The sequence below is a fragment of the Mustelus asterias genome, chromosome 15 (genome assembly GCF_964213995.1).
Source record: "Mustelus asterias chromosome 15, sMusAst1.hap1.1, whole genome shotgun sequence".
NCBI classification, from domain to species: Eukaryota; Metazoa; Chordata; class Chondrichthyes; order Carcharhiniformes; family Triakidae; genus Mustelus; species Mustelus asterias.
This window is the reverse complement of record NC_135815.1, coordinates 33,948,084-33,972,881: the sequence shown is the minus strand read 5'-3', so window position 1 is coordinate 33,972,881 and position 24,798 is coordinate 33,948,084. Positions and strand designations below refer to the sequence as shown.

Genomic DNA, 24,798 nt, shown 5'->3' with positions numbered 1-24,798 from the left:
GCCCAGCACCACTAGCTCCCTCTGTAACTGGTTTTGGTTTATTTGCAAATAAACTAGTGAAAAATAGTGGATTAGCATTCTCCAAACTTTCAGTTCTTCTGAAGTCAAATGTCCATTTGAATAAGTGAAGCATTTTTACAAAAACAGGCCCCATCGAGTATTCATGATATTTCAATTTCAACTCCCTCATTTTTCCATCTTTCAAATGAAATATACAAAGTTATCTTCTCACTGCAGTTACAATTGAACACGAGGGTGGTGGGGGTGGGGGGGAATTCTCTGGCCCCCATGTTTCTCGTGGTGGGGAGGCGCCATGCCGTTCACCATTCAATGGATTTCCCATTGGCTGAACCTCAAGCTGCCAGGAACTCCGAGGCCACGATGCACTGTTGGCAGGATTCCGAGTATTTTATTTTAGGATGGTGTCTTTGACAAGCAAACAAAAAGTCTGTGTTTATAATGAGGTGGAAGTTCTAGGTGGCATGGAGCTAGCCTTTCTTCCATTCACTGAAAATAGGGCAGGGTCACTGTAAGAAGCCCTCTGCATTTTTCTAGATGGCATTTCATTTGATATGCAGGCCTGCTTGCAGCTGTATTTTTGTTCCCAAGTGGCATAGCACCTGTTTATTGTTTGTTTCTCTTCCTGCACAGGGCAGACTTTCATCTGTCTCCATGGCCTGTTTTTCCTGGAACAAGTCACCAGCTTGTCACCAGAGGCTTATAGCAACACCTATTGGGGAAGGAGGGGATGCAGTTTTGCTGCAGTGCTTAAAAGGCAGCAGCTGTTTAAAGGGCCAGAAGGGTTCAAAATCATAGATGATTGAAAGAGGAACAAATAAATGCCTGAAATGGGAGAAAGTGAATCAACATCTTCATGTGGCAAGAGTTCCCATTTCGCCATATTTTTCTTGGTTCCACTAATGTAGAATTACCTTTGCTCAAAGCATTTCAGTTCCAGTAGCTGCTATTGTTATGTGCGTAATGGACAGAGCAAAGTCCCAGCAACAACAAATCAGCTCAATGGCCACTTCAATTTAACATGAAAAAGATACAGAAATCAGATTCATGTGAATAATGTAGTGGGGAGAAGATCAACCATACAATAATGCATCAAAACTTCCACGTATATCATTTTAAAGTTCTCTCTGAATTCAAGAACTTGTCCAAGTAACTCTGTACAAGATAATTACTGAAACCTAGCCATTTTGGTTATTCAGGCAATATACACATGGCCTTTGTATAGTTTAATTGAAAACATTGCTGGACTTTTTTCCCTCATTTCACAATGTATAACAAAACATTATACATTGTGTGGAAACGCCGGTGTTGGACTGAGGCGGGCACAGTAAGAAGTCCCACAACACCAGGTTGAAGTCCAACAGGGTTTATTTGGAATCATGAGCTTTCAGAGAACTGCTCCTTCAACAGGGAGTGATTTATTAAATATTGTTGGACTTTAACCTGGTGTTGTGAGACTTATTATGCATTGTGTTATAAAAAATCAGCTTTAAGTTTTAAAGCAAAGGTTCTGTTTCCAAAGAGATGTGAATCTATTAATTCACCTGGTTATTGAAATCATCGTAGCAGATGATGGGTCCATTGTGAAATACAGGGTAGTAGAATACATAAGCTAGCAGCCAGCCGAAGGATACGTAGCGCCTTTGAGGACTACCACGTTGCCAGCAGTATTCGAGGCTGAAACTTGTGTAACGCAGATTGCAAAGGGCCAAGCAGAATAACAGCAGGAAGTACTCATTCTCTGTCTCATACCATCGTTTCTAAAACAAATAGAAAGTATTATCTTGACACAAGGAAAAATAAATACACAATTCTAATCACTGTCTGGAGGATTATACGAATATACAAAGAAGTGATTCAATTAAGCATTTCTGATATAGTGTTTAATGAATGTCAACAGAACTACTAAAGGTTTGGCTGCATAGTGGTAATACTACTGTGCTAATGCTCTGGATACACAATTTCAAAACCCCATCACGGTAGCCGGCGGATTTGAATTCAATTAATAAATCAGCACCAAAATGCTAGCTTCATTAATAATGATTATGAAATTAGCAGATCGTTGCAAAAACCAATTTGGCTCACTAATAATCCTTTAGGGGAGAAAGTCTGCCATCCTTATCCATGTCTGCCATGGCCTACCCATGACTCCAGATTCCCAGTTACGTGGTTGACTGGTAATTGCCCTGTGAAATGGCATAGCAAGCCATTAGGTTGTATTAAACTACCACGACAGAAAAAAAATTAATTTGACTCGTCACATTTTCCTGTCCCATCCACAATGATGTCCGCTGGTGTCGGGGGGTCGGAAAATGCCACCTGTGTGTACATCATGTGGACTGTGGCAGCTCATCACCACCTCCCTCAAAAGGCAATTAGGGACGAGGCAATAAATGCGGCCAGTGAGACTCACTTTCCAAGAACAGACAAGAAAAACATTAAATTAGCACCTGAAACTCACTATCAGTTATTATTATTTATAATGAATGCAGAGTTTCTTTAATTCTGATCAGGACTAAGTCCTGATATTTATCTCCATCGTCCACTGGCTGCCCTGCACATCAACTTCGTTCTTTCAGTCGAAACCTACAGAACTTATGTGGGCTTCCACCACTGCTGTCTGCCCCTTCTTAACAAAATAATGTTAGAAACAGATTCCAGTTGGAAATAAAACAAAAAATAAATTCCGAACTATTTCCAGGTTTAAAGTGTTAAACTATACAGTCAATTTCACTTAATTCAACATGATTCGTTACTTGCTCAATGCAGTTATATAATGCCATTTGTAAGATAGTCGGTTGGAAAGCAGAATGACAGAAACTGATAAATAGCATGTAATTCAGCAAAAATAAAAGCAAGCTAAAATAACCAATTATAAACGCAATGGTTCATTGCAAAAATCTACATATGTAAGGCAGGATGATCAAGAAGACAACATCATAATAATGTGGGATCTAAAGAAATAAATGTGGCATTAAAATTGGCATTAATGTACCGTCACTATAGAGAAGATTTGCTTTCTTTTGTTGAATTAGAAAGTTCTAGGTGCTAATTTAATAACATTCACTTAAAAGCAAATCAAATCTTAAAATCCCAGACAACCCATTCGAATACAAGCTGTATACACATTTCAAGCTTAACTCCACTGGTTTTGGCCTGGATTCACTGGATGATTAGGAAACACATACATTGCTAAATCCTGCACAGAAGTAGTGAAACTATGCTGCACAAGTCAAAATCACCCAGTATAAATTGTTTTTTTCAAAAAGCTGATCAATTATATCACAAGGTCTTCTTCATAGTTACAGTCACTGTCCCTCCCCACTTATTGCAGCATTGTTACCATATCTCTTTATCAGCTCTGCACATTTTCTTTTCACCAGAGGTCCAGCAAGTCCATTCATTGCTCCAGACTCACTCTTGAAAGAAATCTGCCTCCACCTAGTGATCTAAACAGGAATTTGCAAAACTTGTTCAATTAACCTCCCTCACCCAATCCAGAGAGTGAAGATAGCTTAGGCAAGAATTAGCATCTCAAACTCATAGGCACAATTGCTCCCATTTCCAAGGCGCTGTCAGCAGCTTAAACCCTCACAGGTAGCAACAGAAGGTGGTGGGGCTGCATGTGCCCAATTTCATTTTCAACCCAGATACAGTTTGCAAGGAGGCAATTCCATGTATTCAGCTAGCAGCTTCCCTCCAGTTATTATTCTGGTTAAAAAAAAATTTGAAGGCCAGCTCTCACTCCCTTTGTTTTTGATCAGTCAAGATTTGTGCTATTGTAAGTGCTTCCTATTTCCATCTACAGCTCTCAGAAGAACAGAATTAAACTGAATCAAATCAGCACACTGAAGGTTGTTTTTAAACTATAAGTTGCATAACTCTGATCAATAAATACTGTCCCACAAGAGATGCAACGCAACATCCTATATATACAATGAATTAATTTCACTATATTTTCCCACCGCATCGTTCGATGTCACTTTACTGTTGTTCTACTCCAGAAAATTAGTTAGTGAAGGACAGTACCGGAGCCAATCTCTGTTTAGATTTATATTGATTTAGAGTGAAATATTAAAGCCTACACATCCTAACTCAACTCCAACACAGTTTCAGTAAGTTTATGTGCTGAGGTGAATTCTTGTCTGCACATAATTAAACACAATTATACAATTTAACTATGTGGCACACAATTAATGAGAAAGGAAAGTCAATTGCTAGCTCCTTCACTGTGTAACGATTTGTGGTCAACACCAACGAGTACCAGAAAGCTCTGCAATAGTTCCAAGGAAAACCAATCTCTTCGGTATCCATTCCTGAACAGGAAGAATGATCTCTGGAATGAAAAGCTTGTCGTATGAGGAATAGTTGAGGACTCTGTATCTGTACTCGTTGGAGTTCAGAAGGATGAGGGGGATCGTATTGAAACTTACAGGATACTGTGAGGCCGGGATAGAGTGGACCTGGAGAGGATGTTTCCACTAGTAGGAAAAACTAGAACCAGAGGGCACAACCTCAGACTAAAGGGACAATCTTTTAAAACAGAGATGAGAGAAATGAGAGTGGTGAATCTGTGGAACTCTTTGCTGCAGAAGGCTGCGGAGGCCAGGTCATTGAGTGTCTTTAAGACAGAGATAGATAGGTTCTTGATTAGTAAGGGGATCAGAGGTTATGGGGAAAATGCAGGAGAATGGGGATGAGAAAACTATCAGCCATGATTGAGTGGCAGAGCAGACTCGATGGGCCGAGTGACCTAATTCTGCTCCTATGTCTTATGGTGGAGATTACTGGGATGGGGAAGGACAAGGCCAGGGAGGAATTTGAAAACAAGAATCAGAGTTTTAAAATCAAGATATTGCTCGACTGGGAGCCAATGTACATTAGTGAACACAGGGGTGATAGAGGAATGGGGCTTGTTGCGCGTTAAGACACAGGCTGAAGAGCTTTGGATGACCTCAAGTTTACAGAAGATAAAATGTGGGAGACCGGCCAGCACTGAATTGGAATAGTTGAGTTCAGAGCTATCAAATGCACGGATGAGGCTTTCAGTTGCAGATGTGCTGAGACGGGGGCGGTCTTAGAGGTGATAGATAGCATGAATATGATGTTGAAAGCTCATCTCAAGTTCAAACGTGACATTGAGATTGTGAACTTGACTGACTTAATCTCAGACTGCTGCCAGGGAGAGGGATAAAGTTAGTGGCTAAGGAACTGAGTTTGGACTGGGGACCAAAAACAATTGCTTCACCTAGTAACTAGTAGGCAAATGAATGACAACTAGCCTTCTAATCAAGGGAATCCACTACACCATTTATTTTCCAGACTATCAATGGGAGTAAGGTTGTCATGTCAATTACATTGTTAAAATTGAGAGAAACAGGTGATGGGTGTTAATGTCTTTGATCACACAAAAACAGGAGATCCATGGCTACATACATGGCTAAATGTTTCTTGGAGAGAGGGCATGCAGTGTCCACTGGCGCACTTCATGCCTTCTGCGACCCACATCGGTGACTGGAGTGTATCATTACCCTGGGGAATGATACTTTGATTTAAGTTAGCTTTGGACATTTTATTTTGGTTACAGTTCTTGCAATTAGTTCTTGAATAATTATTTCCCAATATTATCCTTGAGTTCTAATTTACAGCACATTCCTGAAATCAGTATGAAGACTTAAGTTCTCCTGTACCCATAACATTACATTCTTACCTGAATTTTTCCAAGAGAATCCATTTGTAAGCTATACAGTAATAGCACCGAACACAGCCAGGACAATACAGGCACTTGCAGCTGGGCCACAGCATAGGAGATGAGCAGATGCAATAATATAACTACCAGGCCTTTGTAGCCTACTGTAAAGAAGCAGGCCAACATCCCATATATCATCAGCAGCCACATCCTAAACTAAAGATAAAGAATCCTTCTGTTACCATGTGAAACAGGAACAAAACAATTAAATGTAAACTTTCTGCATTACAGAGCTTCTGTTGGTTTCTTGGTACCACAAAGTTTCAGTTTAGTATTGCTGAAAGACAACTAACATTACTACAGTACTGCACAGATTTATTCGGATAGCACAGCATGAGCTGAAAATGTAAAACATTGGCTTGTTGTCAATTTATGATGCAATTCAGGATAAATTATAGAAGAAATATAAAAAACAGAAAATGATGAAAGTACTCCACAGGGCAGACAGCATCTATGGAGAGAGAAACAACTTAACATTTCAAGTCAATTAACTTTTGACAAAATTGTTCTAATGAAAGGTCAACTGACCTTAAACAGTATCTCCTTTCCTGCACTTTCTGCTTCAGATTTCCATCAGAACTACTGTATTTTATTTCTGAATTATACAAGAAGGTTGGTTGAAATTTTAGGATAATAAGCAAATTAGAATACAAAAAAGGTTAGACTACATGAAGGTTTCACTCCAGTCCATTTTTATAAGTATTTCACTAAATGATTATTGAACGTAATGCAATCTATTTTGGAATTCATAACTGTATAATAATCCTAAAACTTAAGATGCAACTTCCTCCCTCATTTGCTCCTTTCTGAACGAAATGAATGCAATACAACTCCCTCATTAGCAGGACAGTCTATACTGTAGAAAATAATTAATGCCAGCCCTTCAATATAGATCTCTTCTCTTCAGTTCCCTTTAGAATTAATATAACCTACAGAATTGAAACAGACCATTCGGCTGAACAGCTCTATCCTGTATTAATGCTCTACACGTGCCTGCTCCCACGCTAATTATCTCTTTCCTTGCATTATATAAAAAGGTGATTATAGTATAATTTAACCCAAAAGCATGGCACAACTACAATACTTGGGCTATGCAAATATTTGACATTCACCTTCCATCTCTACCAATTAATGTTTCTCATAATGACCCTATTTTCTTTTAGGTTGGACATTTCAAGGTTTTCCAGTTTCCTATTTATCCAGAGAATATTGCAGATTGAAAAATACAGTTGTAATTAACCAAAAAGATCTGGCAGTAGAAACAGAAGGTTGCATACATATTTACATCATATAAATCAGTTTTATTTTAGAAAGCTGAAAAACGTCTGTTGTTGGAAAGATGTCACCCCGTCACACCAATATATTCTGTACAGTACTGGGCATATTTCTGATACTTTGATTCCAGCTTTAATGGCTAACCTTTAGAAGAAAGGCGCTGGTCACTTGTGATACGATTACGTGACCAAGCAGAGTCCACATCAACAACTTCTTTACCCACTCTGTCCAAAAGCTCCATTCAAAGTCCGTTGGGTCCTGAAAAGTGTTGCAAGGATTAGTCCTCAAAATATCTCTCAAATTATAAATTTCACAGTAACTTCATTGCAGTGTCAATGCAAGCCTTACTTGTGACTAATAAATAAACTTTTTAATAAAACCACAATCAAATGCTACGATGGAATTGCAAAACAGAAAATCAGAATTAATATCACAAGCAAGCCAGATCTTGCCCTCAACCAACTTCCCTGTTTAAATACATACCTTTTGATTTGATTTATTATTGTCACATGTATTGGGATATAGTGAAAGGTATTGTTTCTTGCGCACTATACAGACAAATCATATCATAGAGTACATAGGGGAGAGAGAAAGGAGAGGGTGCAGAATATAGTGTTACAATCATAGCTAGGGTGGAAAGAAAGATCAACTTAATATAAGGCATGTCCATTCAAAAGTCTGATGGTAGTAGGGAAGAAGCTGTTCTTCCTTGATTATGCTGGATGCTTTTCCAAGGCAGCAGGAAGTGTACACAGAGTCAAAGGTGGGAGGTTGGTTTGTGTGATGGATTGGGCTACATTCACAACCCTTTGTAGTTTCTTGCAGTCTTGGTCAGAGCAGGAGCCATACCACACTGCGATACATCCAGAAAGGATGCTTTCTATGGTGCATCTGTAAAAATTGGTGAGAGTTGTAGCGAACATGCCAAACTTCTTTAGCCTCCTGAAACAATAAAGGCATTGGTGGGCTTTCTTAACTATAGCATCAGCGTAGAGGGACTAGGACACCTAGAAATTTGAAGCTCCCAACAATTTCCACTTCATCACCATTGACGTAAGTAAGATGTGGAGATGCCGGTGTTGGACTGGGGTGGGCACAATAAGAACTCTCACAACACCAGGTTAAAGTCCAACAGGTTTATTTGGAATCACGAGCTTTCGGAGAGCTGCTCCTTCATCAGGTGAGTGGAGAGGTAGGTTTCACAAACACAGCATGTATAGACAAAGACACAATTGCAAGATAATGGTTGGAATGCGAGTCTTGTCTGATATCCCCGTGCACTTGCACACTTATATTGCCTGATGCCCAAAGGAGTGTCACTTTGCAGTGAGTAGACCTGATGGACCACAGATCATTCATCCTTTGCCTCTGGTACTGGGCAGTTCTCATGTGGGCCCCACAGGTGCTAATCTCTATTGCAACTTTTGCCCAGGCCACCATGGTCAGTTGGGTGGGCCTCCTGGTGCCATCCCTGGGAAACATCACCTCCTGCTTTTCCTGGACAACCCGAAGGAGAACCTGCAAGGAGGCTTCGCTGATCTGTGGGGCCACGTGTTCCTTGATCGAAGACATAATGCCTGTGATGTGGAGAATTCGGAGCTCCTGGCCTGTGGTGAGTGAATGGCTATTCAGGTATCCTTTAAATATGGCACCCAGACATGGGAATGACAACTTCCTGCCTGCCTACATCATGACAATTGGTGAGCTCCTCTCGGATGCACATGTCCGAACCAAGACGCCAGAATGGACGATCCCAACCATCACGTCTAGGCGTCCACTGACTCTGTTTCAGTAAGTTTAGAACAATGGCAGGTATGAATTCCACTGGTAACATTCGTTTTGATATGTCCATTCTAGGGGGAGGCCCTACCCATTGGTTATCCAATATGGAATTTTCCAGAAATTCGGCAGTCTGTGTTGAAAAAGCAAAGGTCACTTGGCCCCCTTGGTGCCATCTTAACTGATCATCACTGTCCATTTTAAATAAATGATAAGTTCCAGAAGCTGCCATTATGAGCCCACTCCATGTGTAAATATATGAATATGGCATGTTTTACTGGGCATGACATGAGTGTATATCTGACATTGTGATTTTTTAAAAATGGCTTTTCTATTCTGTTATCTGTGTCTGCGTATGTGTGGGTTTTGACCATATAATACAAAGCATTTTGCAATATTCTAATTCACAATAGAAGACCCACCTCTAGTACAGTCCATTCTATTCAGTACCATTTCACTCTGTGCACTTGCAAGTTAGCATGTTAACAGGATAAACTTCGGCAAGTCCGATTGGTAGTAAGGTCAGAGAGGGTAAAAGAAGGTAAAATCTACATGAAAAAATGAACTTACATTTATAAAGCATTATTTGTAATCTCTGGATGTTCAGAATGCTCTATGTCAATGAGGTGCTTTTGAAGTGTGGTCACTGTTACAGCAACTGGGATCTCACAAACAGCAGCGGTGCGATATGGTGGCACAGTGGTTATCACTACTGCCTCACAGCACCAAGGACCCAAGTTCAATTTTCAGCTTGGGTCACTGTCTGTGCGGAGTCAGCATGTTCTCCCCGTGTCTGCGTGGGTTTCCTCCAGGTGCTCCAGTTTCCTCCCACAGTCCAAAGATGTGCAGGTTAGGTGCATTGGCCATGCTAAATTCTCCCTCCGTGTACCCAAACAGGTGCTAGAGTGTGACGACTAGATTTTCACAGTAACTTCATTGAAGTGTTAATGTCAGTCTACTTGTGACAATAATAAATAAATAAAAATAAATAAATTAGATAAATTTAAAGTGATTTGGGTTGAAAGATAAATGTTGGAGAGGACACTGGGGTGAACTCCCCATTACATTTGCCCTAACAGTGCAACGGTTCTCAGTTTTGCACTGAAGTGCCAGCCTAATTTTCAATCTGAAGTGTGTCATAGAAACAGGAATAGGCCATTCAGCCCTTTGAGCCTGCTCCACCATTCATTTTGATCATGGCTGATCATCAAATTCAATATTCTGATCCCCCCCTTATATCCCTTGATTCCCTTTAATCCCTAGAGCTATATCTAATTTCTTCTCGAAATCAAGCAACGTTTTGGCCTCAACTATGTTCTGTTGTAGCGAATTCCAAACATTCACCATCGTCTGGATGAAGAAATTTCTCCTCACCTCAGTTCTAAAAGGTTTACCCCTTATCCTCAAACTATAACCCCTAGTTCTGGACTCCCCCACCACTGGGAACATTCTTTCTGAGTCTACCCTGTATAACCCTGTTAGAATTCTATAAGTTTCTATGAGATCCCCTCTCACTCTTCCAAACTCCAGTGAATATAATCCTAACCAACTTAGTCTCTCCTCAGGGTCTTTGAACCCACGACCTTTTGACTCAGAAACAAAAGTGCTAACACCACATGTTAATTTTATGAGTATTATGGCATGGTTGGGCAATGTTTGGATTGTCACAACTTCAACAGAAGCCAATTATTTCTACAGCACCACAGAACAAATCTGTGAATTTGAGTATTACCCCATTTTGTAAATATAGCTTATGCAAATCCTATAAATTGCTTAAAATAATACCAAGATTATGTGATCCATTTTACTTACCACAATAAACCACATAATTATTCACCGGGAATTCAATTACCTTCTTAAAACCCCAAATAAAAAATCCTTTTTCAAATCCAAATACAGCATCAAGGTCTTCTTCATGATCTGTCAGAAATATATAAAAAACAAAGTGCAAGTGTACAGCAAATGAGAATATTCCAGGTTAACCATCAAATTTTAATTCGGATTTCAACTAATAATCTGAAATCAAAAGCAATTAGGGATTTGAATATGTTGTGTTCAGTTATTACATCATTGTCAGTATTGCTGAAATACAAGGAGACAGAAACGGAATAACATTTTCATCCAAAGAGTGTTAGATGACGAAGGAAAAGGGTTTGACCTACTTCTGGATAACAGGCAGATCAATTAAGTGACTTTAAAGTAGAAAACTTGGAAGGTGCAGGACCACTCAGAGATGACATCAGGTATCCCGCATTTGAGAAGGCAAGAATGGAAGGGATGTTTGAGTGAAAGATTGGGGGGGGTGCGATTCTCCCAAGAAAGAATGAAGTGTCCAACAGGCATGAGCCTCCAGCACTTGTGCGTCACAGAGTGCTGCAGGAGGATTCACGCTGATAAATGGGGCAGGCAGGGCCCAATCTTGCCCAAGAGGCTTGCATCAGTGCGCTGAGTGGATCACTGCGCATGTGACGATCTGTCAGTGGGGAGGTCGACACATGCGTACTGGCACCGTCATTGCCAGCCTCCTGATTGTTTCCCAGCCACCCCCCCACTCACCCACTTTTTGATCACCGGTTTCCCAAACCACTTCCAACCCCAATCGCTGGCCAGCTTTGATCGCTGGCACTGCCCAAGGGGCACACTCCTGCTGCCCCCAACCTTCAGCGGGGGGGGGCCTCAATGGCCTCTGTCCCCACCAGTGGGGTGATCACACCTGGTCCCGTTGATGGGGACCATCTTTAATCCCCACTGGTGGGAACCTCTCTCGGCAGGGGTGGGAGACATTAGCAAGCTTGGAGGATACCATCCCAGGCTCGCTAATGATATGGAAATGTGCATTTCCAAATCGTAATCAGCCTCATGCTGATTTCCAGCACGAGGCTGATTATGTCAAGAAACACAGCCTGGGAAACTCGCAATCGGCGGGATGCCGGTCGTGAGTCCCGCTATAAGCTCCCAGCTGACGCCTACCAGCCTGCTGCACTGCTCGAGTAGCACAGCAGGCCAGGAGAATCACCCCTAGGTTTGCAAGTTGCCAAATTTGTAAGTGAGCATAGACTCTGAACTAGTAAGAACATGTAATACTTTACTATAAATAGCTAATGGGAGAGACGATTGCCTCATTTAAAATCAAATTTGGTACATATTTCAAATAATATAAAGATATGAGAAAATGGCAAGGAAATGCAATTAGACAGATCCAACACTAACAGGGTTAATTGACCTCCTAATGTGCTGTAAATTCTCAGATTGAATGTTTTCATAACTGGAACACATATTTTACTTAACTTCACAATTTGTGATCTCAAAATCAACTGGACTTTCAGAGTTCGGTGTGAAGCACAAGGACTAATAGATATTTTCACTTTTGGTCAGTTTAGTCAAATCATAGACGTAGCCATGTTTTTGCAGTCAGCAATGAATGGACAGCGCTCACTGTTCACTTTGTTAAGAAACCAAAGTTTTTGCAGGCTTTTGAGTGAAGACTTTTTCTAATCCAGCAATCAATTCAGTGCAGCAGACAAATAAATGGAGTGTGAGAACAGGGCAAGAAACTGCTATTAGATTAAAGAATCCTCACTGAGATGGAGATTAAAATCAGGCCCACAGAGTCCAAACCAGGAAATATTTATTGCATTTACATCATGTGCAGAAAGTAAAATAAGGGTTGGGAAGGAGGATGAGATTGCGAGAACAAGATAGTTAGATTGGGAAAGCTAGACAGAGAGCGAGAGAGAGAGGTGGGTGAGAAAGAGAAAGAAAAAGCAAGAGATACACACAGATAAATCTTCAACATTAACTAATATCTTCCATACTTGTAAACGTCAATTTTCAGAGCCGAGAGGTTGCTCGTTAACAACTATCACTTATCATACCATTAAAAATTCATTTACTTCTGAATGTACCAGTCCTAGGCTTTTCTGGCATCTTGAATGGGGCACTTGTGGCCAATTATCCCAAGTTCTCGCCATTGCATTGATTTAAGTGCCGAGTCAAGTCAGCAAGGGCTATTAGAGCACACCTTATGTATGGTGTAGTTGGCTCTCCAATGGCAACTTCCAGATTTTCACATGCGTGGAAGCCATTTTCCCATGTGCTCAATTCAAACAATGAGCATTACCCCGTCGCAAAATTCAGACATAGCTGACACAGGATATCTTTCAAGGGCAATTAGGGATAAGTAACTTTTTTAAAAATTCATTAATGAGGTGTGGTCATTGTTGACTGGACCAGCATTCATTGCTCAACCTAATTGTCCTCGAGAAGGTGGTGGATGTGCTACCCCTTCTTGAACCGCTGCAGTCCATATGTTGTAGGAACACCCACAGTGCTATTTAGAACAGTTCTGGGATTTTGACCCAGCAGAAGTTAAGGAACAGCGATGAACCTCCAAGTCAGGATGGTGTGTGATTTGCAGGGGAACTTGTATTAGTGGTGCTCCCAAGCATTTGCTGCCTTTATCCTTCTAGGTGATGGAGGCTGCTGGTTTGGAGGGTGCTGTTGCCAGTGGTGCTCACATTTCATGATAAAATTTTTAAAAGATAGTCATACTGAAAAACTAATCATTGTAACCTATAAGTAGAAATTATAATTGGTGATGCAACAGTACTGTTTAACATACTGTTGTATTTGCTTGCACAATAAAACTAACATAAGACTATAGGTAGGGCATAAATTTGGTTAACTTAAATACCTCTGTAGTCTTCCACTTGTGAATTAACTTCATAAGTATATAATCAGTATATAAGGAAGATAGATGTTTGATATTGTAAATTGACATATGTAAAATGCAATTCTCAAGAATAAATTGTTAAAAAATCCTTTATTCTCCTCCTGAAAAAAAGGCAATGGTTTCCACAAAGTGCCAAAAGAATTTTATCGCTGCTGCTCTAAAATGTACAATTTAATAAAAATATGGGGAATTTACTGCAAGTATCTGTCCAATGTTCTACTCTCAAATTTCACAGAAATTGTGACTCCTACCCAATGTAAAAACTTACATTTAAATAACACCTTTATGATAGATAGTGGGAACTTTGTGGAACACCCGTAGGAAATCAGATGCAGGGAGAATGTGCAAACTCCATACAGACAGTGACCAAAGCAGGGAATCGAACCCGGGTCAGGCAGCAGTGCTAACCACTGTGCCACCGTGCCACTTTGTAGATTCATTATTCAGAAAAATAATTTAAGGACTGCATTTTTAAAAATATGCCATGCAAGGCAAGTGGAACTTTAATTTCTGAATATAATAAATGGTAGTGACTGCAGTGTATAACAAAATAACAATATTTGTTGGCATGTTTGATGGTGACTTTAATTTCTCCAGCTAAAAACTTGAAAAGAAAGAATTACAATGTGTATAAGTTAAAATCATTTTTTTGTTATAAAAGGAACATTCAATGTCCAATTTTCTTTCCATGTGGTGGGGGTGGGGAAATGCTTTACCTCCACTCAGTAAAAGTCAGGTATTGTGTATAATCAAGGATATAGATTTTGTTCTGCGGCTCAGAACATTGGTGCTCCATGTAAATTATTTTCCAGTTAGTCTGGATATTAAGAGTTACAATAAATTGAAGATAAAAAAAAAACATGCATTTTATTTAACACCATTCATGACCCCAGGATGCCGGAAAGTGCATTCAGCCAATTATTTGTTTCTGAAGCGTTACTGACGGTGGGAAAGTATGATGTGAAGGGGTCATAAAGAGGTTGCAGATGAATGTAGAGAGGTTGAAGGATTAGACAAAAATCTGGCAGATGGAGTATAGTGTGGGAAAATGTGAAGTTGTGCACTTTAGCAGGAAGAATAAAAGGGCAAAGCATTACTTAAAGAGAAAAGGCTGCAGGATTGCGAGGTGCAGAGGGATCCAGATGTTCTATTGGATGAGTCACAAAAAATTAGTATGCAGTTACAGCAAGTAGTTAAGGCTAATGGAATGCTATCCTTTGTTGCGAGAGGAACTGAACATAAAAAGATGTTATGCTTCAGTTATATAATGATGTGGAGATGCCGACATTGGACTGGGGTGGGCACAGTAAGAAGTCTCACCAGGTTAAAGTCTAACAGATTTACTTAGTATCACAAGCTTTCAGTGACTCACCTGATGAAGGAGCAGCGCTCTGCAAGCTCGTGATACCAAATAAACCTGTTGGACTTTTAACCTGGTGTTGTCAGTTATATAAAGCATTGGTGACTCAGATCTTGAATAGTGTGTGCAGTTTTGGTCTCCTTATTTAAGGAAGGAATCCGGGGGGTGATTCAGGGGTTTACTACATTGATACCTGGAGGGAGCAGGTTGTTTTATGAAGAAAGGTTGATCACACTGGGCTTGTTTCGACTGGAGTTTAGAAGAGTGAGGGGGGACTTGATTCAAGTATACAAGATCCTGAACAGTCTTTACAAGGTGAACAGGGAAAGGATGTTTCCTCTGATGGGCGAGTCCAGAACCAGGGGACACTCTTTTAAAATTAGGGGTCTCACCCTTTTAGGAAGAGAGATGAGGACTCTGAGGGTTGTGCCACTTTGAAACACTCTGCCTCAGAAGGCAGTGGAGGCAGGGTCATTGAATATGTTTAAGGCAGAGGTAGGTACACTCGTTAGGTAAGGAAATCAAAGGTTATTGGGAATAGATGGGAAAGTGGATTTCAAAACACAAACAGATCAGCCATGATCTATTGAATGGTGGAGCATGCCCTTGGGGGTGAATAGCTGCCTCACAGTGCCAGGGCCCAGGGTTCGATTCTCGACTTGGATCACTGTCTGTGCGGAGTCTGCACGTTCTCCCTGTATCTGCGTGGGTTTCCTCTGGGTGCTCCAGTTTCCTCCCACAGTCCGAAAGACATGCTGGTTAGGTGCATTGGTCATGCTAAATTCTTCCTCAGTCTACCCGAACAGGTGCCGGAGTGTGGCAACTAAGAGATTTTCACAGTAACTCCATTGCAGTGTTAATGTAAGCCCACTTATAACGCTAATAAATAAATAAATTTAACAAGGAGGCGTGCCAGTACAGATAGCTCTCCGACCAAATTAGTCTCAACAAATAACAATGATGCACACATTAATAAAGTGCAACTAAAGTAACATGAAATATTTACTTCCTCTTCTGCTGTGGTGATTGGTGAGCCATGGTTAAAATTCTGCCCATAGTGTCAAATCATCAGTGCACTAAAATTCCACAGCTGATCTGTATGTAGGTGGCTAAAACAGAGTCAACAGATGTTGTCAGAATAGAAAAATACAGGGCCTTGTTCTTCTTCCAGAGAAAATACAGGTGTTTCCATTAATTTATTTTGGAGTGATTCAAACTAAGGTTTTTACAACTTTATAGAATAACAAATACTCTGCAATAAGTTTACAATACACACAGGTGTTTAGTCACCTGCTTAGGTGTGCATATTTAGACAAGATCCTGACAGGTGATAGACTGGCGATTACATTAAAATGTGACCTTCAGCTAATTACTACATTTTGCGAATACATTTAATAGTTCAGGAAAACAAACAACGTTCAACTGAATTTTTAGAAACATGCCACAAATCTCCAAAAGCTTTGGTTCTTGCCTACCCCTATGGCAAGGTTACACAAATCAAGGCTAATAAGTCTCTGTGCAATGAGCGACAAAGCAAAGATGCTTGTTGCAGACACTGAAGAAAGCATACAGAGATCTAGTAATCTCCATGGTGAGACTTTACCTCCACTTGCCATGCAGCGCTTTCTAATGGGGATTTGCATTGCCGAACTGTAGTGATATGACCAAGCTGTCCAAGCAGCCAATCATATTAAAGAATTCTGTTGTTAGCAGTATTGCAAATTGCAGTTGAAAACCCTGTTACAGCTGATTGCAATGCCATTAAGAAGTTACACCTTCAACTAATTACTAGATTTTGCGAACACATTTAATTGTTCAGGGAAAAAAAATTCTGAATCTCATGTTCAACTGAACTTTTAGAAATATAGTACGATTTTAAGCAAAACTTGCTTGGCACAAATCTTTAAAACTTCCCTACCCCTATAATACGATTGCACAAATCAAGTCTAATATGTCTGAGTACAATCAGCTCCAAAGTAAAGACGCTTGTCGCCGATACTGAAGAAACCAGGCCAGTAAATATTCCCCTAAATCTTGCAATTATTGGGAACCTGGAGCTTCCAAAAAACACAATTTTCATGATACTTTATTAATATACTGATTTGCAAAGGTCTTGAAATGTTATCATGGCTCTAATACTGAATCCTGGTATTAAAATATTGATATCTAATCTGAACGAATTCCAAATAAAATGAAAATGTAACAAGTGAGAATAGGACAAGTATAATGTCCTACAGATAAATTTAACTTTTAACATCAGGAAAATTAATAGGGATGCTGTTGTGAATTTGCCAGCATTTTTTTTCTTCGGCATAATTTTTTTTTAAATTTCAATATTTCATCATTTTCTTGAGGGTAAATATGCTTTGTCCCTGTGGCCATGTAATCAGAATGTGTTTGCCTAAATGAAAAATGTAATCTATGTTAAAGAAAAAATACTACAATCAGTAGTTAGAACTCCACATCCGCCAGGGTCAGACTGTTACTGACACAAAGCACTCTGTGCCCAGACCATCATTGGTTAGCCCAGGAGTAAGAGAAGGCTGTCCAATGGAAGGGGAGTTCCACTGGAAATTACAGGAAATAGAGGAGATGGAGTTAGCTACTAAGCACATTGAGAAAAGCAGCGTTCCCTAAAACAGAAAACAAAAGATGTAAACAGATCAGTACAATCTAATCTGTGTGAATTGGCAAGAAAAGATTTACCCCAGATTTTAAAACTGCATGCAGCATGTTCAATTCTTCCGGTTTAAGTGCGCCCAAAAGCTTCTCACTCTGGTGAATTTCAGCAAGTATTCAGAAACTATTTTACGCCAAAATATTTGCCAAAAACATATAAATATTTTCAACCAATAAAACCTTTCCATAAACTACATATTTTGCAGTCATTCATTCAAACTGGTCCACAGACCTGCTTTGAGCTTTTAGGTCGGAAGTTCATCTTAGTTTAACAAACTTCAACTGTCAGTTAGAATCATTACTTCAATGCCAAATCATGTGCAGAAAGCAAAATAAACAAGGAAGGAAGACTGAATTAAGGAGGAGAAATAAAAGGTTTTTAAAAAATTTCCAATAATAATTAAAATCTGAAGGAATGAAACTCCACAATTGTTAACTTTCAATGCCAGATAGATTGTTTGGCAATAATCAAGATTTATTACATCATTGAGAATTGACAGACACTGGAATAGTCAGGCTCGAAAATTTTCTTGCGAGTTCAGAGGGCAAAGATCACGTAAGCAGGAACTTCACATTTTTTCATGTATTTCAATGCCAGGTATTTCTACGAGAAACCAGTATCGCTTGGTTCCCGGAGGACCAGGCTAACTCGGACTGAACTTCTGAATCCACATTTAACTGCACATGTGCAACCACGGGAAGTAGCTGTCCCCTTTACTCTCTAATAATGGTGTTAGCCTCACTGCTCCAGCAAAATCTAGTCCAATAGGTTTTTAAAGCACTGTTTAGTGCATGCAATATATTTTTTAAAAAGTCACATACAATTGAAATGAGTCATCATCGTGTTTCTTCAGTTTTCTATTCTGCAGGATTATTGTACAACTATGGTCAAATTTAATTAATTTTTAAAAAATTAATCATTTTTAAAAAATCCTTGTTCAATTTGTTTACTACTTTCAGTGAATGTCTGTCAAGTGCCCATATACGAAACCACTGCTAATTAGTGAGGGTGCAGTATAATGGAACACGTGGGCACATTGTACCACAAAATGGACCTCTCCTCACCTACCCATTACTACGTTCTCCATCTCAGCAGGGAATTGCCAAAGCCCGGTAAGGTGGTGCTTTTACACCAGATGTTACTCCTTGAGTTTACTGACTGCACCCAAAAACAGATGCCCAGTCTCTTACAATCAGACAGTACAATTACCTGCCTAAAAGCTAGGTAACAGTGCCAAATGCCTGAGGCTTGCCATTGTATTTCAGCCTTTCAACTTTGGAAGGAGCTAGACTGTGCACTGTACCCTCACTCAGGGCCCTATTTTACCATTTTAATTCTAAGTGCTGGGTGGACTTGAAACTGGGAGTGTTTCAGATCCGACTTTTAAACCCATTCTCAGGCCCCCATATGCACTCTGCCTGAAAAAATAGCAGCGATTCTGAACCGCACTGCAGAAGGTCTGTAGGCGGGGCTTAACACGCTCGACACACTGCAGCTCCGATCAGAGCCTTCAACTGTGCAAGCGCAGTAAAAATAGAAAAACTCTCCCCTGCCACATCGCTCCCGGGCCACATAATGCCTTCACCTGTCCCCCACAGACATTGCCCCACCCCTACAACATAACTGACCCCCTTATCCCCCCCACCACCCCGCTACCCAGACCGATCGCAGTCCCCTGCCCCCCTTCCCCCTCCACTGATCACACTCAGAATGGCAGCGGACTCCCCCTTTCCTCCCCGCCCCCTATCGATCACACGCAGAGTGGTAGCGGACCCCCCTGCCCCTGTCCCTGCCCCCACCAGAGAGCCATCTGACCCACTCCCTCCCTCCCCCCCCCACCAGAGAGCCATCTGACCTGCCTCTCTCCCCTTCCCCCACCAGAGAGCCATCTGACCTGCCTCTCTTCCGCCCCCCTCCCTCACCAGAGAGCTATCTGACCCACCTCGCCCCCTCCCCCACCACCGATCTGAGTCAGAGAGCTGCCGGAAGCTCTGAACTTACCTCTTTAGAAGCTGGAGCGCCCGAGTGGTCCCTTTGCAGACCATGTCCATTTTGTGCCGAATCTGGATAGGCGAACACGGAGGTAAAGGGGGAAGTGCCAGTAAATTTGGGCGCGCAGCCCATTAAGTCAATTTAAATGCATCCCGTCTCGGGCACAGTCCTGACGGCAGCCATTTTCGGCCCTTGGTAAAAGGGGGAATGGGCACGTAGGCGGGCACGGATTGCACTACTTACCTCACATCTGATTTTACCAAGTTTACGTGCCCGAAAACGGGCGCAACTTAATGGTAAAATCAGGCCCTCAGTCTATCAATTTAAAAATGTTTTGAATTAAATATAGATAAATAAACATTTATCCAAATGAACGTCACACTTGATAACTTACACCAACTTTACTAATAAAGGTAAAAAATATATATTTCCTGAGTAAAATTGGCAGTTAAATCAATCATGTTACTACAGAACCCCCCCCAATTATTGTTTTTAACTCATTATGCCCCAAGCAGACTGATTTCTTGTTGCAATACAAATCAAATATTGCTTTACATTTTCTTAAACATGCCCAACAACAAAAACATTCAAAACAGGTATTTCTTACAGCTACTGGTCTGTCATTCATGATTTAAATGGCATTTGACCAACAAATAAAGCTGACAAACAAAGTGGAACCAACTCAATCGCATATATATGTTAACGAAGGAAAGAACTTGCTACCTTCCCAAGAATCCCACTCATCTGTCTGAACCACCTGTGTGAAAGAGATTAAAATGATCTCTCCACTTGCCTGCTTGAGTACAGCTCCAACAACATAGAACATAGAACAGTACAGCACAGAACAGGCCTTTCGGCCCACGATGTTGTGCCGAGCTTTATCTGAAACCAAGATCAAGCTATCCCACTCCCTATCATCCTGGTGTGCTCCATGTGCCTATCCAATAACCGCAACAACACTCAGGAAACTCAACACCACCCAGACAAAGCAGTCCACTTGATCGTCATCCCATCCACCACCTGAGAAAATAACTCCTTCCACCAAATACACACGTAGCAGCAGTATGTACGATCTATAAGATGCACTGCAGCAACTCACCAAGGCTCCTTAGGCAGCACCTTCCAACCCATAACTGCTTCCAACTAGAAGGAAAAGGGCAGCAGACACATGGAACACCATCACCTGCAAGTTCCGCTCCAACATGCACACCATTATGACTTGGAACCAAATCATCGCTCCTTCACTGTCACTGGGTCAAAATCCTGGCACTCCCTCCCTAACAGCATTGTGGATGTATCTACACCACATGGACTTCAACAGTTCAGGAAGGCAGCTCACTACCTTCGCAAGGGCAATGAGGAAAGGGCAATAAAAACTGGTTTGGCCAATGATGCTCACATCCCAAGAACAAATACAAAAAGGAATCTATATCTGGGAGGGCTTACTTTGTTTTTTTTAAACATAAAGCCCTTTTAGTCACATGATGAAAGCTAAATTAAGAAACTCACCAGCCATGATAGCAGAGGAAAAAAATAGGTGCAATTCCAACAAACAAAATAAGAACATTCACAAAATGTTGGAAACAGTCAATGATGAGAGAAAACAAAAATCTCTCAAGTGCGTTCAAGATCAAGAATTGAAAAAAGAATCCAAGTTCTGCCCCCTGGTGTTAAAAGTTATAAATTAAGTGTGTGGTTCACAAAACTGGTCACTTGGATGAAATGAAACTTTTCAAATTAATTGCTGCACCTGAATATATTCAATATAAAAATTTTATACATTTTCTTCAAAATCAAAGTACAACTGACTAAACACAAACATATTCTTGGATATGTAATATTGCAGAACACTGAAACAACTTGATAAACCCTTAAATCCCAATTGTTTGAGAAAGTTAGGGGGTAATCTAATTGTGCTGCTGTTTAAGATGATTAATGAATAAGAGAGAGGTGATTCAATCTGGTGGAGAGTACAGAACAAGGGGTCATAAACATATAGTTAGAATGGACAATTCAGGGTGATGCCAAAGCAAGCAGGGTGAATTGAAATTTCTATAGTGCTAGATATTCCATATGTTTCTGTTTAAACTGAACTTACGAAAGTCATAACAGCACACGATTGTAAATTCATTCATATTTATCGTGCTTGCCATTTTGTTTCTCAGAATAATTTACCCCAGTGAAGATTGTTCATTTTATTTTAGCACCAAAATGTTAACATTCCTAAAAAGAGTTAAATCACTAAAAGTGAAAACATATAGCAATACAACTGCTAAAATTGCAAGCTATGATAGTTTTAAAATGACATAATTGTCACTTGGAACTTGCAAGTAAACATAAGATAAATGCTAGTCTACAACATTATTACAGTACATAATGGATAAAGAACATTAAAATAATTTTCTACTTATAAACGTTCAAATAAGAGAGGATTTAGTGTTCAAAAATGGAATCCATTCCACTTGCAGCCATTTGTATTAAATATTTGCAGGTCAAGTATGGCTATATATAGAGTAACGCATTTTAAAATCTTATAGGTCTTGAGAGTCGGTTAGCTTCCTTCTACAATTACTTCATTACAAGCCTATTTGTGACACTAAAAGATTTATAGGATCAAGAGAAACCAGAGTATACTGACCACTTCAAACACAACTGGATCATTCACAAATGTCGTGTGCCTTGGTCGAGTAAATGACTAATTGGTTTTGCAGTGATAGCAGGTAAGCCTCTCTCATTTGCAAAGTCACTGTAGGTTTTGACACAGCTTTCAACATCTAGATGTGCATCCTTGTTGTCTGCCTGCAGAGTTATCACATCTTCATTTATTGGCTCTCTCAATTTAAATGTACGGACACAAATTAGGAGCAGAAGTAGGCCACTCGGTCCCTCGAGCCTGCTGCATGATTCAATAAGAGCATTGCTGATCTGATTGTAACTTCAACCCCTCATCTGCCTACCCCCGATAATCTTTCATTCCCTTGTTAATTAAGAATCTATCAAGCTCTGCCTTAAAAATATTCAAAGACTTTGCTTCCACTGCCTTTTTTTGGAAGAGAGTTCCAGAGACTCACCCTCCTCAGGAAAAGCAAATTCTCCTCATGTCTTCAATAAGTGACCCCTTATTTTTGAGCAGAGACCACTAATTCTAGGTTATCTAACAAACGGAAAAATCCTCTCCACATTCACCTTGTCAATACCCTTCAGTATCATAAAGATTTCAATCAAATCATCTCTTACTCTTCCAAATTCCAGTGGATACAAACCTAACCTCTTCAACCGTTCCTCATCAGACAACCCACACATTCCTGCTGTCTAATAAACATCCTCTGAACTGCTTCTAACGCGTTTACATCTTTCCTTAAATAAGCAGATCAATACAATACACTAGTGGTCTCCGACCTTTTTAAACACAAGATCACTTTTAGCATCAAAATGCAGTACAAGATCTACCTAAAGTGTACTTATGTGTAACACTTACCTATTCTTAGTGCGACACCTGTGCTTGCATACTAACTGTGAGTGCTGAGAAGTCTGGGTCGTAGTTTGAAATGGCCAGTCTCATACAGTCCATCAGATAGGCATCTGCAAGATGAATGCAATACTTGGACTTGATGATTTTCGTCTGGGAAATAGCTACCTCACAGAGGTATGTAGAACCAAAGTAGGCCTTCACCTTAAGTGCACAGAATGTCAGAAGAGGGTACTTCTGTCTGTTTATAAGTCCCCAAAAGTCTTTGTCCCTTGACCTAGCTTTTAGCTCTATGTCATTTTGCATGGTGATTATTTCCATGTCAAGTCCACTGCTTTGTTCAAACACCTGCTGAAACTTTGCTGTCGGTTCTCCAATGTCCACTTGAAGAAAAGGATTTGAGACAAACATAATGATTTGTTTCATCTTGTCTACCTTCTGAAATCATCTGTTAAATTCTTTTTCCAATTTTTTCAGGCGGTCATCGAATTTGTTTGGATGGAATCCTCTGTGTTTGACCTGTTGTTGGATTTTCTCCAGATTTGGGAAGTGCTCAGCATTTTTGTTCTTTAGCTGGGAGGGCCACAGGCCCAGTTTCAATTTGAACACATTCACTGCACTGATCAGGTGTGTCGATGATGTGACAATGTAGTTCATGGTTCAGCTCATTCAATTTTGCACTTATGTCTGTAAGATACACCAAGTTTAACAACTACGCATTACCTGACAGCTCGCTATACACCTCATTTCTTGATTTAACATTTCAAGGACTAGATCTAAAAATCTCTGGAGGACTTTTCCTCAACTTAATCACCTGACATTTACATAAATGATTAGCACACCATAGATGGCATCAAACTCATCGAATAATGATTTGAAGAAGCGATGTTGCAGAGCTCTGGCATGAATTGAGTTGACGATCTTGACAACAACTGTCATGCTTGCTCACTAGCACTTGTTGGTGGATAACACATTGGTAATTGACAAAGGAAGGGGCATTCAGCTTCATTTCTGCAAAGTGAAACAAAGCCAGCATGGTGCACCAGCAATGCTGGGTGTCAATCAGGTGTGATTGTAATCAGTTTCTTGATCGGAATGTACCTTTTAAATTCACTGCAGACATCCTCACCTCTTGTCCTCTCTTTCAGTGGCAAAAGAGTGAGGAAGTCCTCCTTTGTTGCTGCATCGTCAAATGCCATGAGGAATAAAAAACAATCAGCTGGGGCATATCCGTCATGTCTACTGACTCCAACTGCAGTGAAAAACATTCACAGCCTTATAAGTCTTGGCGTATTTGCTGAGATACATCCTCAGACAACAATTCCACCCTCTGGCTACTGTTAAAGCACCAAGCAGCATGCTCACGATGACTGGCATAATTTCATCTTTGTTTATAAAGTCTTTGAACAAGGTGCCAGCAGCAACCATCATAGCCTCCTTGATAACTTTGCCATCAGTTTCTTACGTTTTGCAAGCAGATGGCTAATGCCTATTTGCTAGCCTTGCTTTTAGCCACAGGTTTTGAAAAGGATGACTGTTGAGCTTGCAATATTCCCTTTAACCCTCTAACTTTCTTTGTCCAAAAGGCATTGTTTAAAGGGAAACTTGTTTGAAACTTTGCATGCACTGTCTTGTGATCCCATTCCAAATTACCTCTTGTACTCAAGACAACACCGTTGACAAATGGTCTTGCCTTTGACATTTGTAAAAAGAAATTTACTTCACCACTCTTGGTGTAAATTGT

The 24,798-nt window shown here is 40.3% G+C and overlaps 1 protein-coding gene across 1 annotated transcript in view; it reads right to left on the bottom strand.

Moving 5' to 3' along the window:
• The window catches only part of hhat (hedgehog acyltransferase), a 211,320-nt gene that overhangs the window by 183,359 nt on the left and 3,163 nt on the right, over positions 1-24,798 (bottom strand). Inside the window, exons 3-6 of the mRNA XM_078229731.1 lie at positions 10,674-10,741; positions 7,187-7,300; positions 5,729-5,923; positions 1,563-1,778 (exon numbers count right to left, since the gene is read on the bottom strand). Coding sequence (XP_078085857.1) covers positions 1,563-1,778; positions 5,729-5,923; positions 7,187-7,300; positions 10,674-10,741 — 593 coding nt within the window. The remainder of the gene's footprint in view (positions 1-1,562; positions 1,779-5,728; positions 5,924-7,186; positions 7,301-10,673; positions 10,742-24,798) is intronic.